This window comes from Heliangelus exortis, chromosome Z, assembly GCF_036169615.1.
Source record: "Heliangelus exortis chromosome Z, bHelExo1.hap1, whole genome shotgun sequence".
NCBI classification, from domain to species: domain Eukaryota; kingdom Metazoa; phylum Chordata; class Aves; order Apodiformes; family Trochilidae; genus Heliangelus; species Heliangelus exortis.
Genome location: NC_092454.1, coordinates 37781314 through 37796660, shown reverse-complemented (window position 1 = coordinate 37796660; position 15347 = coordinate 37781314). Strand labels below are relative to the sequence as shown.

The following is a 15347-nucleotide window of genomic DNA, read 5'->3' as shown; positions in this document are numbered from 1 at the left end:
TGTGTCTTAAGTTTTTCTGCATTGTCCTTCAAAAAAACAAAACAAACAAAAAACAACAAAAAAGAAACCCACCAAAACCCAGAAACTAATTGTGCCCATAGAATCCTTTGGAAGCCCTGACACAGGAGAAACTCCTACAGGCACCAAGCAAAGTCTGGCTCAAATTTTATTCTTACGGTATTGTTGCAGCAGTTTCCCAAAGGGTTCCCAAGAAGCTGAAATGTTAATACTCTCAGCTTCAACCTAGCACACGCAGCCAGTGACACCATTTCCAGCTAGGTGTGTTCTTCCTAAGGGCTAATTGGAAATCCATATTGTCAGTTCTTTTGATAGCTGTTCGGAAGGCAGTGCAGTAAAGACATAGTAGGAATTGTGTGTGAATCCTAAACCTGTGACATACCTTTTCCAAAGGGAAAATTATACTTGTCTTTATTTCTCTTTCTGCCTGTCAGCTTGTTTCTTTTTTCCTCCTTGCTTTTATCTTCCTGTCATCATCTTTCTTTCTAAGGACTCCTGAATGCTGGAGATCAGGGAGAGCACTGGAAATGCAATTTCCTTCCCCACTTCCAGGGGCCTGTGCTGCAGGGTCAGGATGACAGGCTGGGGAGGCTTTCTGGGAAAAGTCCTACTTGGCCTTTGGAGGCCTTGCCTGGAGCTTGCCCAGGGTAAACAGGATCCTTAGAAAATTTAGCTGCCAAACTGTGATAAACTTCTGCTGAGCATAATGTAACACTGGTAACTTCTTTCCAGAGGCCTTAAGAACTCCAGACGTGGTGGCTAAGCAGGTAGAAAGCGACTATTTAACTGCATCTTGAGAGCTGTTTCCTGCCTTTTCTCCTGCCTTTTCTCCTTCTCTTCATAGCCTTGCTCCAGCACATGGAAGGTTCTAGAATTACTTTTCTGTTTTGTTTTGTTTTGTTTTCCCTCCACTGTTTGCAAAAATACTGCTTGCATTTCCACCAACTCTGTGGACATGTAAACCTGAAGGAGAGTTGACCTGTTTTTCCAGAAATGCTCTGGAAGCAGAGGGTTGACTTGAAAAATTTTCAGCATGAGTGCTTAAATTTGGCAAGGCCATGACTACCTAACATTTTCTCTTCTGTGCTTCTGTTTTCATTTAACTTTAACTGTAAAGGCAATGACTGTGGTCTATAAAATCTAATCAGTAATCTTGAAGATAACATATCATGAAGTACTAAATAGTGTTTCCCTGCTCTGCAATTGCTAAGGGAGAATTTAAAAAAAACCTGCTGAGTACATCTGATCTGCTTGCCAAAAAGTTGCTATGCTGTGCTCCAGAAGCATAATTGCATTACAGAACTGCCTATTTCTCATGATGATGCGTTCCTTGCTGGATTGCAATGTAAAATAAATTGAATTTACATTTGCTTAGTTATTATGCTATACCCTTTCTTTCTGAGTCGGAAGGAAAAAAATTGCGGTTATTAGTTTCTCTGTTCTGTGAATCACGTGAAGCAGGAATCACCGGGCTGCCGACTCATGGTTTCCTCATGTTGCCCTTTGCTACCAGCCAGGAAATGCATATTTATTCACAGTGCTTGTGTGTATGGTGTCTGGGGCAAGGTGTTTAGTGACTCTGCAGGAGTCAGGCAATAGACTTGCATTTATCTGGTGAGTGGTCTGTCTGGTTTTGCTGATCAAAATGCTTTTTGGCTTTCCCTCATGTGTTGAATTCAATTTTCTAAATGCCGTCTACTTAAGAACCCTCCCAAAAGATTTTTTTATTTTATTTTATTTTTGTATTACTACTTGGATGCCTTTTGCTCTTATGTAGTTTGCAAATTTTTCCCCACTGGTAGTCAAATCTTGGTTTATGTGGGTTTCCTGAGTTGGAAAGGATTTGAAATGTGGAGAGTAAAACCAAAGGAAAAACATTTCTGTCAGCAAAACTAAGGCTGGCTTGTGTTAAACATGGATAGGTTTCACTTTCATTAGATTTTGCAAGAATGGGTTATTGCTAATAGCTTTTTACCCCTGAAATCCCATGTAGGATATGTGAGTGCTTTTCTCCAAAAGATAAAATGTAAAAAGGCTATTTTGACTGTTAAAAATCAGTTGGGCTGCTAACCTGTTTGTTTTGGCAAATTTTTGGTTATCATTTGCTTTAGAAAAATATTTTCAGTCTGACTTTTATTTTTGTAAGAAAATCCAAGGAATATACTTCCCGTTTCTGTTTTTGCAGTGTGTCTATGCTGCTACGTTACTCAGCTGCTCACTATGCTGAAGATGTGCATGTTGCAAATACTGCACTGCTGTAGCTTAACACTACCTTGTCACAACCTTGCTGCTTCTTCTCCTTTTCTGGCTCTGTACTATGGTGTTAATGCCTGTGTAGTACCAGCAGGGTTTCAGCAAAGGTTGCATTTGAGTCTGCCCATGTGTATTGTAGCCCCATTTTTAATCTGACTTCCTAAGAGTACAGAACATGAGTTTAGACCCAAGTGTTTAGTCTCCCAGGAAACTGCTCTAACCAGTAAGATCTTGTAATAAATATACTAAGACTGTCTTGTCCCTCTTAATCACCTACCTGCAAAAACCTACTCTGAAAGAGATTATTTAGATGCTTCAGAGCAAGAAGGGATCAGCCTTTCTCACAGAGGGGGATACTTTGAGGGAGGTGAGATATTTAGATGCTTTACAACCGTCTTAGTTGGCCTAAATTATTTGGCTAGCTTAGCTGCTACCTAGCTGGGACATCCACTGTGACTGCTCTGGACCTGAGCTTCCCACTTGCCTCTCCTCACCTACTGCAGGGGATGCAGAAAATTTTTAAAAAGTCATATGGAGTTAAAAATATCTGTTGTCAACAGTATATGTTGACATTACAGCCTGTGATCATTGGTAGTATAATAATGCCTTCACAGCCTTTCAGGTATCCTTTTGGCTGCTTGAAAACAAATAGTAGCATCCATGACTGCATCATAATCACAGAAGGAAGTGAGAATCCTTTGTGGGTTACTGACTGTCTTGCTCATGTTCATCCCAATGCTTACTTGATTGATGTGATGACTCTTGTTCTTTAAAAGCTGACTTTCACATTGTATTGCAGAGAACTGTCCTGATCAGAATCCTCTTCTTAAGAACTGGAGCCCTGGAAAAGATCCTGAAAAGAGAGTTTTTATAAGAAAAGGGGATTTGTTTCGTCTGAACTCAGATGCTACAGTACACTCTATAGTTATACAGGATGGAGGTATGAAATGGCAAGCTGAGCATCATGCTTAAGTTTACTGCATAATTTTTATTTCTCTGATTAAATGAAAAATGTTTTGGTATTCCATGTTGCAGCTTATTGACCAAATTCCCTGTTTTTACTTTTCAGCCTAATGGGCCATAGATAGCTTTAAAAATTAATGGATAATGTAGAGTCTTTTTCAGATTTGATTTTTCTGTAGGCTGCAGCAAAACAAGAGTTGTCTAGGTAGCCTTCCTTGTGCAAGGTCTGATTGTCTTTCAATGGTGACTTTGATATGTTAGTAATTCTGCTAAAGTGTCAGAAAATATTAGGAGTAAACTTACCAGTTTCTTAGAAAGATGAATCACAATAGATAGGAGTTACTTTCCCAAACATTCCTAAGAGTGTATAAGACAACAATGGCCTAATTCAGGGGTGTGGAAAATCATTATTTAATTTTTCTACTGCTCTTATTGTAAAACTTGATTCATTGAGTCTACCTGAATTTCACTTTGACCTACAGAATTTTTTTTTCCTTTAGGTTTACTTGTTTTTGGTGATGATAAAGAAGGTTCTAAAAATATTACCTTGAGAACTCGCTTTATCCTGATAAAGGATGGTGGAATGCTTCATGTTGGAGCAGAGAAATGCCGCTATAAATCCAAAGCAACTATTATTTTGTATGGAAAGTCAAATGAAGGTGCTGATGTGCCAGAATTTGGCAAAAAATTTATTGGTGTGGGCCCTCAAGGAACGCTGGAGTTACATGGGCGCCAAAAGTTATCATGGACTCTTTTGTCAAAGACTATCAATTTCTCAGGGCTGGCCTATGGTCCTTATACATATAAAAAGAATTTTTCCCGAGGGCTAAATGTGAGAATAATCGATCAGGATACAGCAAAGGTTCTGGAAGTGCTGAAGTTTGATACTCATGAATATTCAAAAGACAGCTTGGAGCTCCAGAACTTGCTGAAAAATGGAAGTCCTGGTCGCATAGTCGCTATTGCTGTAGGAGATTCAGCTGCTAAAAATCTACTGGAGGAAACCAGAGTTACTATTCAAAATCTTCTGGGAAGTAAGTTTGTCAGAGGATTGAGTTACAGGTAAATAATTTATTTTCCCTGCTGTACTGAGTAAAGATTAGGTACAGATTCTGGTATCTTGTACATACTGCTTCATGTAGTATTCAGTGTTCATTGTTTTGATAGTGTGGAGACCCAGTGTTCCAGGCATCTGTGTGACAGATTTTATTACATACTTTTAATTTCTTTCTCTCACTGTTTATTACAGAAATTAAAACTGGGTGCAACAAGGAATTTTTTCTCCCTCAAACACATGGACAGAAAACAGTTGCTAGGTGAAGCTTCTAATGCATATGACTTTGTTTGGAGGAGCAAGCAATGCCAGGGTAGACACTGCTCTGTTGAAAGTACATCTCCCCTTTACTGTTTCTGCAAGGGAACCGGCTGTAAGACTGTTTTGATATTGAAGTTGACTCACAAGGTGTTTCTGTATCTTTTGACTATTCTTTCCAGTTGGTCAGGGTTTGAATCATGAGACAGAAGATGTTTAATAAGAGGTTTAATAAAAAGCAGGAAACTTAAATTATTCTGCTGTTCATTCAGTTGTTGCAAATGACATGCAGTGCATGTTCTAAGCTTGGCTTTGTGCTGCAATAGTGAGCAAAACAAGGCAAAGGTGGACCAGGTCTCCAGACTAATTGTCAGTCTGTTCTCCAGCTTCCATTAAGATAGTGTTGTATAACTTGTTTGTATTTTCCAGGAAAGTGGTTGGTTAGATTTTTCCACTCCATTCTTACCCCCCAGGATCCCCGTCATCAGGATTCCAGTTAGTTTCCTCACTCTGCTCTCTCAGCAGTGGGCTGGAGCATTAGTCAGGATGGTGTGTTCTGACCTTAGTTCCTGACAGAACCACTCTTGTGTCAGTGGCTGCGTAAGCATGTGTCATGGGATGGGAAGTGCTTGCTGTTTGGCCTTTGGAGCAGTTGTTCCAGAGGTGCTGAGACATGGACTTCTGTGATAAGTGCCACCTCTGTAGAGCAAAGAAGCTGATGGGTGGTTGTTCAGGTTGCTGTGCAGCCAGCCCTGACCTGGCCTGGAGCTGTTGCTTTCTGGTGTTCCTCTCAGCCTGTGAACTCCACACCGAGTTGTCTGCAGTGAGGAACTCTTCAGCCTGAAGCTGGGAAGAAGCAGCCTTTTTTCTTTCTCTGATTCTTGAACTGATTCTTGTCTGTTTTCATTAATCAGTGGAGGCTCTGTAAGCATGTAAAATTGCTGTGTTCTGCTGTGGAAGGTGGGTGAGAAGCTCTTCTGGCTGGTTACTGAGAAAAAGCAGGGTCATTTTAAAAACCTGTAAAGTCAGCGAAGGAGGTTGCAGATCAATACTGCATTACATCCCTTGCCCCTTCTTCGTCTTGATGCAAAATAGCATGCATCAGAGTATCTTGGTACTGATTTCAAATGTTGGTTTATGAAATGTTCAGCTGGCTTGCTGCTGTTGAAAAGCTGGCCTGGTGTGAACTGTTCCTGTGAGCACATTTACACTTTTAGCAGAAATCAGAAATACCATGAGGGAATGGAGATAAAGGCTACTGGATTTACAGTGATTTTGATATCTGATTTTCAATCAATCATTAGCAACAGTCTACACTCCAGCCAGCTGACAGTGTTGTCATTTGGGGTGAATAATGATGCACAGTTGTCTGGCTTTTTAGTAGATGATCTTGACTGTTTTCTCTGGACAGATAATTATGGCATTACAGAGGAGTAAAGAACAGCAAAATAGTCTTGTTTTTTGAACTTTGGCAGCTTTTTGTGCCATGCGGTTTGTTTTTCATTTCCAAAAACTTAGATGACTTGAGCAGAGCTGTAGGAAGGAAAAGTACAATCGGGACAGATCCCTAGTCTGTGCTGGTGCTCAGCCAAGTTAGGTGTCCAGCTGAGGGAAGGACCAGCAAAAAGCCTTTAGAAACATCAGTTACCATGTGTTCATGTGCTGTGTAACAGCATGTGGTTTCTTTTCTGGGTCTGAGCTGTGTCCGTCACTCCCAGCCTGATGGACACGCAATCTCCTGAATCTCTGGGCCATCACTTTTGCTGTTGTGACAGCAGTGAGCTGCAACAGGAACTTCAGCACTGGCTCATGGTCTTCTTGCACCCCAGTAAAGCTTTTTGGGAGTAGGATCCTTTATTGCTTCTGTCACTCGTCTCTTGCAATTTGCTTTTGGAAAAAGTGCCTCTTGTTGGATGTTGTACTAAAAATGAATCTGAACGTCTTCTCCATTAAGAACTCTTGGAGTTGTTGATTTATAAATAGGGCATTAATTATTTTAAACTAAGTTGTTTTTCAGGTTGCCCATTTGTCTTTGGCATTTTGAAGTTGAGTTTTAAAATTAATTTGGAAGAGCAGGCAGAAGGATTATATATGAGCTTATTAAGGACCATAATATTTAAACATTTACTTTTGTTTTTCACAGGCAAGCCTGGGCTTTTGTTGGTGTCATAGGTGGTGGAAATTCTTCCTGCAATGAGTCAGTGAGAAACTATGAAAATCACAGCACTGGTGGGAAAGCTCTTGCTCAGAAAGAGTTTTTCACAGTGGAAGGTCAGAAGTTCATTGTGAGAGCTTACAGTGAATGGAATGATGGTAGGAAAGCATTCTGCAGTTGGGGAAGAAGTAAAAATTACTGTATATATGCTTTTTTTGCTAGAATTGTTGGTTGCAGTTTAAATTCATGAGTGCTGCTCTTAGTTGTTACGATTTTGTTTTTTTAATTAGGTGTCCCAATTTCAGGCTTCCAGGTGGAAGCTGTAGGTGGAGTGATACTGAATCTTCTGGATGATGTTAGTAGTTGGGAGCCTGGAGACCAGATTGTGGTTGCAAGCACAGACTATTCAATGTATCAGACAGAGGAATTCACCCTCCTTCCATGCCCAGAGTGCACCAACCATCAGGTCAAAGTCAAAGGTATGAGAGCAGTCACTGCTTGAAGATACATGTGAAGTACATGTTGACAGTATCACGTCCCAGACTGTCCTCTTCAGCAGGAGCTGTAAGGAAGAGCCTGTTCACTTACCTGGTTTTCTTCATTGCTGTATAAAGGAATATGTACTTCTCCTTGCTATAAAATTGCTTTGTGTAGTGTCAGGTCTGCCTCACAGCTTACCATACTGACATTTCTTTCTCCTTTCTTCTCAAGGTTATTGAGAGCTTTAGCTTTCCTCCAAGAGGATTATGCTTGTTTTCCTGTTTTGGCTCCTTTATGTCCTTTCACTGGTTCTTTCTATATGTGCTTGAATGGCTGTTGTGGTTGTTACTATTTCCTTTGCCTTCAGTGCCCTTCCCATGTTTTTAAGTGTTACCATTATAATTTTTTTCTGTTTTTAAGAAAGTAGGGAAAAAAATTGCAGTCTTTGAACCAGCCTTTTTTTTTTTTTCCCCTGTCAGTTCCCTTTTCATCCCCCACCAAAATGGTTATGAAGTAAGTGGCACTTCCAAGCCTCTGCTCACACAGGATATCCCTCAGTAGTTGCAATCTGTTTCTCCTTTGGGCGTGATGCGTGCAAAGTTGTTGAGCATTTCCTTTTTTGTTATCTGAGTCATTCTCCTTGACTTGACAAGAGCCTCCCCAGGGACTGGCTGCCCTGCTCTGCTGGCATTTGTTTTCCCTCTGCTACCCTGTGCCAGCACCTTCCCTGGTTGTCTACCAGCCTCATGTCTTGACCTTCCCCTCTTGCTCCCTTCTGCTGGGCTGCAGCATCGTTTTTCAGTGCTAGTCTGCAACATCCAGTCAGTGTTCTTCAGGATGGGGTTGTTTTGTCCTACTCATCTCTGTATGGTGTGACTTCCTTGCCTTCAAACTGCTCTTCTTTCTCCATTCTGAGAAGTTCTCTGTGAACACCATGAAACTTCCCTGTTCCCCTGTGTCTCAAGGGACTGCCAGTGTATGCCCACTCTGCAATACAGCTTGCATCCCGCAGTATTTGTTAGCATGGGTCCCATGTGTTTTACTGCATTGTGAAGAGACAGAGTTGGAAAAATCTTATTTAAGCTCACCTTATTATACACTGGTGAACACCAGGGTGTGTGAAGATTGGGCTTAGTGCATTTGAGTATGGCACTTCCTGGGATTTGTTCTGAGGTATCCCACATCGTGTGTGTTACTTAGCAAAGTATTTTACTGTATAAGTTTACCTTTGAAGGCTTCAGTACAAAGTTAAAGAAGGTTTTTGTTACCACAGAATAGTGTGTGTGCAAACTCTGTTTCATCTGGAAAATCATGTACTTTGAAAAAGCAGCTATTTTTTATTTAAAAGCATTTAAATATATTTTTTACAATATTCAAAGTATGGTATAAAATAAGCAAATAATTTCTTAAAAAAAATATATGCCATCTGATCAATTTATAGCTATTTAAAAGCTGTTAAAGGAGATGAACTGAGCCATCTTTGTGGGTTGTTGTGGTTTGGTTTTTTTTTTTTGATACCTCCAGTATCAAGTTTCCTTTGTCACTGTAACAGATACTGCTTAAAAAAGTCCCAAGCCACCTTATGTATTTGTTCCACAAAGAATGTATTTTTTGTGGAATGACAAACTTGATATGCTGAAGAACACAAGCATCTTTTCAATTTTTTATTTTTGCTAAGTTTTTGGCTGTTTTGAACCCTTTGTAGCAGAAAATCTAGAGTTTTGTGGGAAGCCTGGCTGCTTTTTCTTCACTTAATCTATGTATGCTAATCAAATATAGGAATAAACAATAGGTAAGCATTCAAGGAGAGGAATGCAGTCCCATTTACAGACATCTGTTGCGTTATTAAATCCTAGGCAGCTGGTACAGAACAAATACCACTCTTGCTTCTGCTTCATGGTGTGGTAATGACCAGTTCAGTCTTGTGTCTTTTCATAAGCTATGAAGGGATAGGCACAGTCTCTATTCAAGGAATCATTAGATGAAAAAAAAAAAACAAAGGGGGAAAAAAATGAAACACTTAAATATGTTTTTTAATATTACAGGACCAGATGATTTTTTTTTGAGAAATTGATTATTTATTTAGAAGAACAGTGTAAAACCAGAGTGTCTTGTTTTCCCTGGATTTTAGTTTGTGTCCTCAGAATAGCTATCTAGGAAACATCAAATTTAGATAGGAAATCAAATCCAGAGAGGGAATACAGTATTTTCTAAAGGTGTTTTCACCTCATTTTCTGTTCTTAATTTTTCTTTTTTCCCTATAAAGCCTTTCTGCATCTATGTTTCATTAAGTTTTCTAAATACATGGGATTCATTTAAACTTCGGTTTTTATACATTCTGTTCACCAGCTATTGGGCTTACATGAAGATGCACTTGCAAATAAATGTTTGGATTTGTTTGGGATCAGTTGTCTTACTAAAATGTAAAATGCATAGACAGCACTTTGTTTTGGAAGGAAACATGGAGCAGCATCCATAACTTGATTCCACATCAGCCAAGGTGTTTAACTATCACTGAGTTAATTGCAGTATGGAAGGGGGATATTTACTTGATGTTAGCTGGGTTAGTGTTCATTGTCTAACACTTGTGTGTTTATGTGCCTCAATATAAGAAAAGCTGAAAAGAGAACAGAGTGTTATCAGAATGCGTGAATTTCATTGCTCAGTTAGCTAGCTTTATATAAAATCAATTTAGGTTTTAATAAATAACAACTCTTTTTTCCTTTCAAAACTGGTTTTTGTGCAGAAAATCCTCAGTTTCCGCATATAGGCGAAATTATTGATGGAGTGGACATGAGGGCAGAAGTTGGAGTTCTTACTCGGAATATCTTGATCAATGGGGAGACAGAAAATACCTGTTATCAAGGAAAGGAGTGTCAATTCTTCAATTATGATACATTTGGTGGACATATCAAGGTCTGAAAAACATTTTAAAGTGGTTTTCTGTCATGTAAAGGCACATTGAGGACAAATAAAGTAATGCTAAACTTGGGTGATTTGAAATATGTTTTTACATTAATTCATAGAGTTGCTTTCTGTAGAAGTGTCTTGTCATTCTTAAATTTCCCAAAATTAGATTTACCTCACTAAGGCTTAGTCTGCAGAATTAGAGGAAGGGATATCAATCCATGAGACTTTTTAAAAGTGCCCAGCATATACTGCCAAGTTTTATGGCAGGGATTAGATATTGCAAGTGATGTACATGCAAGTGAATCCTGTAATATTGCAGAATAAAGTTGAGTTTTCTCTGTCCTCCATCCTTTCTCTGCGTTTCTCCCTCCCCAAGTCAGCAGCATTGAATCCTAGAGATCTGCCTTATCTGAAGTTGGGCACTAGAGAGGCACGGAGAGGAGAGAAACCAAGTTGGACTGTAGTGTTTGGTCTTGTTTATTTATTTATTTATTTTATGGTGCAGGTACTAAATTTATATGAAGGAAATGGCTTCTAATTTCTTTTTCTTTCTAACTTCTGAAAACTGAGGGGAGGTAGCATTATAGAAACTAATAATAAAACATTTACTTGCTTAAATTTTTAGATGAAAGGATTGAGCAGCAGTGTATCAGCTTGATGCTGGAGGAGTTTGAGGCCTTGTATTTTAAATGCAAATACATTTGCACTCATTATTTGCTGGTCACAGCTTAAATCTCTCTTTCTAATACATTTGGATGCAGATTTTATAGCAGTGAACATAATGGTGGGAAATAAAATATGCCCTTTCCCTACTGCGTGGCAGCTTTTATTTTCTTTAACAGATGTAGGTGGGTTCAAGCCATTCTTTGTGTTTCAGATAATGTAATAAAAGAAGATAATGACAAGCTGTGAATCTTGCAAGCATGACCTTGATTGCCACAATATAACTCAAATACAGCAGACCCCTCAGATGTCTGGAAGATAGAACAGAAAGCAAACATTTTGAGTCATCAAAGTGGCTGAACTGTTCCCAGGAGACTCTTCAGAGCCGCTGGGAGTCTGCTGCCAAACCTAGACTTCAGCACTAAAAGTGTTTTCAGCTTACTGTGATCTTGCATGCTCAAGCAGATGGGGCGTAGGCATTAGCAGATGTTCATGGCCTCAGGATTTTGATCATCCTGGATTTTCTGCTGGTCACTGGGACAGCAGCATAAAGGAGGCTTAGTGGCAGTGAGGAGATGCCTCGGTTTCCAGCTGCATTTGTACTTTTAAATGTTAAGAGTTGAGTATCTCATGGATGCCTGTTTATAACCATTGCTCCACATTTTAGACAAACAAACCTTAGGAGTGCAATTAGAGGAGGAGAATGAAAAACCTCCATAATATTAATTTCCCTAGAGGGCCAAGCACATATGAAAATGGTTATTTTTTATAAATACCCAATTCAGGTAAGTTGATGAAGTAACCAAAAGGGTTTTTTTCTGTAAGCTTTGCTCTTTGCAGTTTTGCTGTTGCACTTAGTTTCTATTTTTTGTAGCAGGTTTTCATTTCCTGCACTACTGGTATATTCCAATTACTTTGCTAAGGCAAATTCTTCTTCAGAAGAGGAAAACCAGTTGACATGATAAGAGCATCTCTGTGGCTGGAGATACTCATCAGGCAGAGGTCTGAGCATCTGTCTTTAATCTGACCCTGTGCTAGTGAGTGAACTAGGTATCTCAACTTTAAATATGTGATTCTGGGATTTTATTCAACTAAGCCTGCCCCAGCTGGCTGCACTGGTACAGCTTCAGTACAAAGTGCCACTGATGTGGGTGACTTCAGTGTATTTGGACAGTATGTGGCTATATGTACTGAAAGAATATTTAATACACCAGCTGGTAAAGACCACACAGTTCAGTGTAGCAACATATCTGGTGAAAATTGCTCAGTTTTAGCCACATGGAGATTTAGTTTTTGCATTTACTAATAATGGGTAGTGTTTTGTAAGGCAGTATATACAGACAGACAGTAACCATTGTTCCAACGGTTGTTTCCCCAGATTTTGAAGAATTTTACATCTGTTCATCTGTCCTATGTGGAACTGAAGCAAATGGGCCAGCAGCAGATTGGAAGTTACCCTGTTCACTTTCACCTTTGTGGGGATGTGGATGAAAGAGGAGGTTATGCTTTTAAGACCTACCTAGAAGGTCTTTCCATTCATCACTGTTTTTCCAGATGTGTGACTGTTCACGGAACTAATGGCTTGTTGGTAGGTGCAATAAGAGTAAAATATACTGTGTTGAAATAAATGTTTTAAAGAGCATTTAGAGCAAAAATAGTCCCCTCCCTTCAAATTTAATGTTTAGCAGTGTTCTTAATTGCAGCACATAAATGAACAAGTGCAAGCTGTAACTCACTTTTAACTGTTCTCACCATTCTGTTTTTTCAGATCCTTCCAGGCAGCTAAGCTCTCTCAACATAGTAGTCTGTTTTTAAGAGATAAATAAAACTGTATGCTTGAATCATCTGAGCTGTTGATACTGAACTTTCACTCGGCAGCTGTGCCAAGATAGTAAAACTAAATGGTACTTGTCAAATAAATCTCAGTAAATGCTATTGGTACTGACATAATTAACTCGTATTTCTGCAGATAAAGGACACCATTGGCTATGACACATTAGGTCACTGTTTCTTCATAGAAGATGGCATTGAGCAGAGGAATACTTTGTTCCACAACCTTGGGCTAGTCACAAAACCAGGCACTCTTCTTCCTACAGATAGAAACAGCAGCATGTGTGTTGGTATTAGGGATAAAGTGTATGGAAGTTATATCCCAGTGCCAACCACAGACTGCATGTGAGTATTTCATAGTGGAAAAGTAAAATCAAACCATCTGCAGCAATTAAACTGTTACTGATGTCTTGACAACGTACGGATGGGAATGTTTTAATGTATAATTTAATGACTTCAGATGCCTTAAATGTAGTTCAGATAGCAATGGTATTAAACAAAAGTTAAGAAATTAGTACTTAGTGTTCTCTTGACACAAGTTGTTTCGTAGGAGGATTGTTGTTTCTTGCAGTACTTAACTCGATAGACTTCTAAGGCCACATCTGTGTAAAGGCATGTACATTCTCAAATTATCACTGCTAATTTTTCTGTTTACTACTCATCTCTTGTAGAAGCTTAATAAAACATTTTATCATTGCACAGGCTATCTGTACAACATCAAATAAAATACAACATTGGACTGAAAAAGAAGCATATTTTACTTCTAAATATGTAGAGAGTTGTTATATTTTATATGTGAAGAGACATCAGTCATCAGTTTAGCTTTTTCTCATGTTCTTGTTATGAAAGGGAGATATTTCTGTAGGAGCTAGAGCTTTTCCATAATACATTCTTCTTGAATAATATTTCAGGGCAGTGTCTACATTCTGGATTTCTCATCCCAACAATCATCTTATAAATAATGCAGCAGCAGGTTCACAGGTGAGTTGTGTGAATGTATTGGAACAAAAAATATTCATTTACATTTCCAAAAATAACATTTTTCTTTTATATAAATATGGATATTTTCTTTTTACTTTTGGCTGCCTATTGGCATTGCAAGTTTATGTTCTAGGTGTGTGATTAAGAGATGCTAAAAATCTTATTTCTTTGCTGAAATGGAGATCACTTCCTCTTTGTAGATAATAAACATGACAATAGCGTCAATGTGTGTATGTGGAAATAAATCCTCTTATTTCCAGAGAACTAGTACTTTTCATATTAAGACTTCTGTATTTTCTGTCATTTGTCATGAATTTACTGTGTGACTTTTCTGCAAGATTTGTCATCATAGCTGTAGTCGCTGGAATGAAAAATTACTACAAAAAATTTTGATGGTGTAAGAAACAGCTAAAACACTGTCAGTTGTTAGTCATTTGTTTCCCATCAGTGATTGCTGGTATGTTTTTACTTCTTGTGAACTTTATATTCATCCAATTGTCATCACAGCTGCTTGCCAATTGAAGCTGAACTACTTGGTATATATATTGTGAAAAAGGGAGCTGGAGTCTGCTCTTACGTCTACATAGGATGAGTGGCTGAGGTGTGCATGGTGGATTTTTCTAAAGACGTCAGTGGGAATGGAAATAGGAAAGATTGTTGCAGAAGCTGCAATGCTGGAAGTAGAATATGAATGTCTGCCAGTTTATTAGGCACAGAATACATAACAAACTATTCAAAATATTTAAATGAGTTGAAATATCTAGAGCATTGTTAGAATTTAGAAAATTTTGTTCTGCTTTTTCTGTCTCGGTTTTTTGTATTTTGTTTTAGTTGTTTTGTTTCGGGCTTGCTTGTTTGGGGTTTTTTGTTTGCTTGTTTTCATTCTTCTCTTCCCAGTGCAATGTCTTTCCATTACCTTCGCCTTATTGCAGGCTAAGTTGAAGGAAACAGCTTCCTCGATCTTGCTTAAAACCTGCAAAGTCTCTCTTTGCTGCTGTAGTGTATCACAGTAAATGTCACTTCCTTTTTTCACCCAATGGGCACGGCCAGAGCAAGCATTTTTGAATCTTACAAAGTTTTGGTACTTGGATATACCTCCTCTGCATGGATGTAAAGGCATCAGTATAAACTGACTACATCGTATTATGTTTCAGAAACAGAATACTTTAATTGTGTTGATAGAAACTCTGCACTGTGCTGGTATAGACTATAACAATTCACAAGCAAATAAAATAATTCCATTGTCCCTCCAATTCCTTCATTAGACAATGAAGCCTGTTTTAAGTGTGTATCAGCAATAGATGTTTCTTTTGTTTTGAGCTCTATTGGAACAGGGCTGGGGAGAAGACATCTTTCATTTTTCTGGATTGTTGCAAATGCTTAAGGAGCTCTTAAGTTTATTAAACATTTTTTCCAAGCATCAGGATGTGTTTTGGATAAAAATTGCTCACATCTGTGAAGCACAGAGCTGTACTTAATTATATATGAAGTAAGATTTTGGTATTTTTTTATTAATGGAACATCCACATTTGCTGTGGAATTGTTAATCACCAGAAATGTCAAAGTGTGTCATCATTACAGATGGGAATATGTTGCTGAGAAGCAGAATTTCCAGGACTGTTTGGAAAAATTAATATATTCTCAGAGTGGAATTAATGCAATCTTTGAAGCTGAAGTGAACTGACTTAATCCATGTTTCTTGAACAGGAGGGTGATGACTGTTTCTAATGAGATGGAGCACTCCTCAGTTTGCGTTGTTTCTTCAGCTACCTATTAACCCTT

General features: G+C 38.6%; 1 protein-coding gene across 5 annotated transcripts in view; it reads left to right on the top strand.

The window, feature by feature from the left end:
* CEMIP2 (cell migration inducing hyaluronidase 2) overlaps positions 1–15347 on the top strand; it is a 49743-nt gene that overhangs the window by 19027 nt on the left and 15369 nt on the right. For all 5 annotated transcript variants that reach the window (XR_011723443.1, XM_071731884.1, XM_071731886.1 and 2 more), the window contains exons 3-10: positions 3071–3211; positions 3735–4296; positions 6690–6859; positions 6992–7180; positions 9928–10097; positions 12133–12342; positions 12724–12929; positions 13496–13565. Coding sequence is in view for 4 of the 5 variants with exons in the window: in XM_071731884.1 (XP_071587985.1) it covers positions 3071–3211; positions 3735–4296; positions 6690–6859; positions 6992–7180; positions 9928–10097; positions 12133–12342; positions 12724–12929; positions 13496–13565 (1718 nt within the window). In the remaining variant the exon portion in view is untranslated. The remainder of the gene's footprint in view (positions 1–3070; positions 3212–3734; positions 4297–6689; positions 6860–6991; positions 7181–9927; positions 10098–12132; positions 12343–12723; positions 12930–13495; positions 13566–15347) is intronic.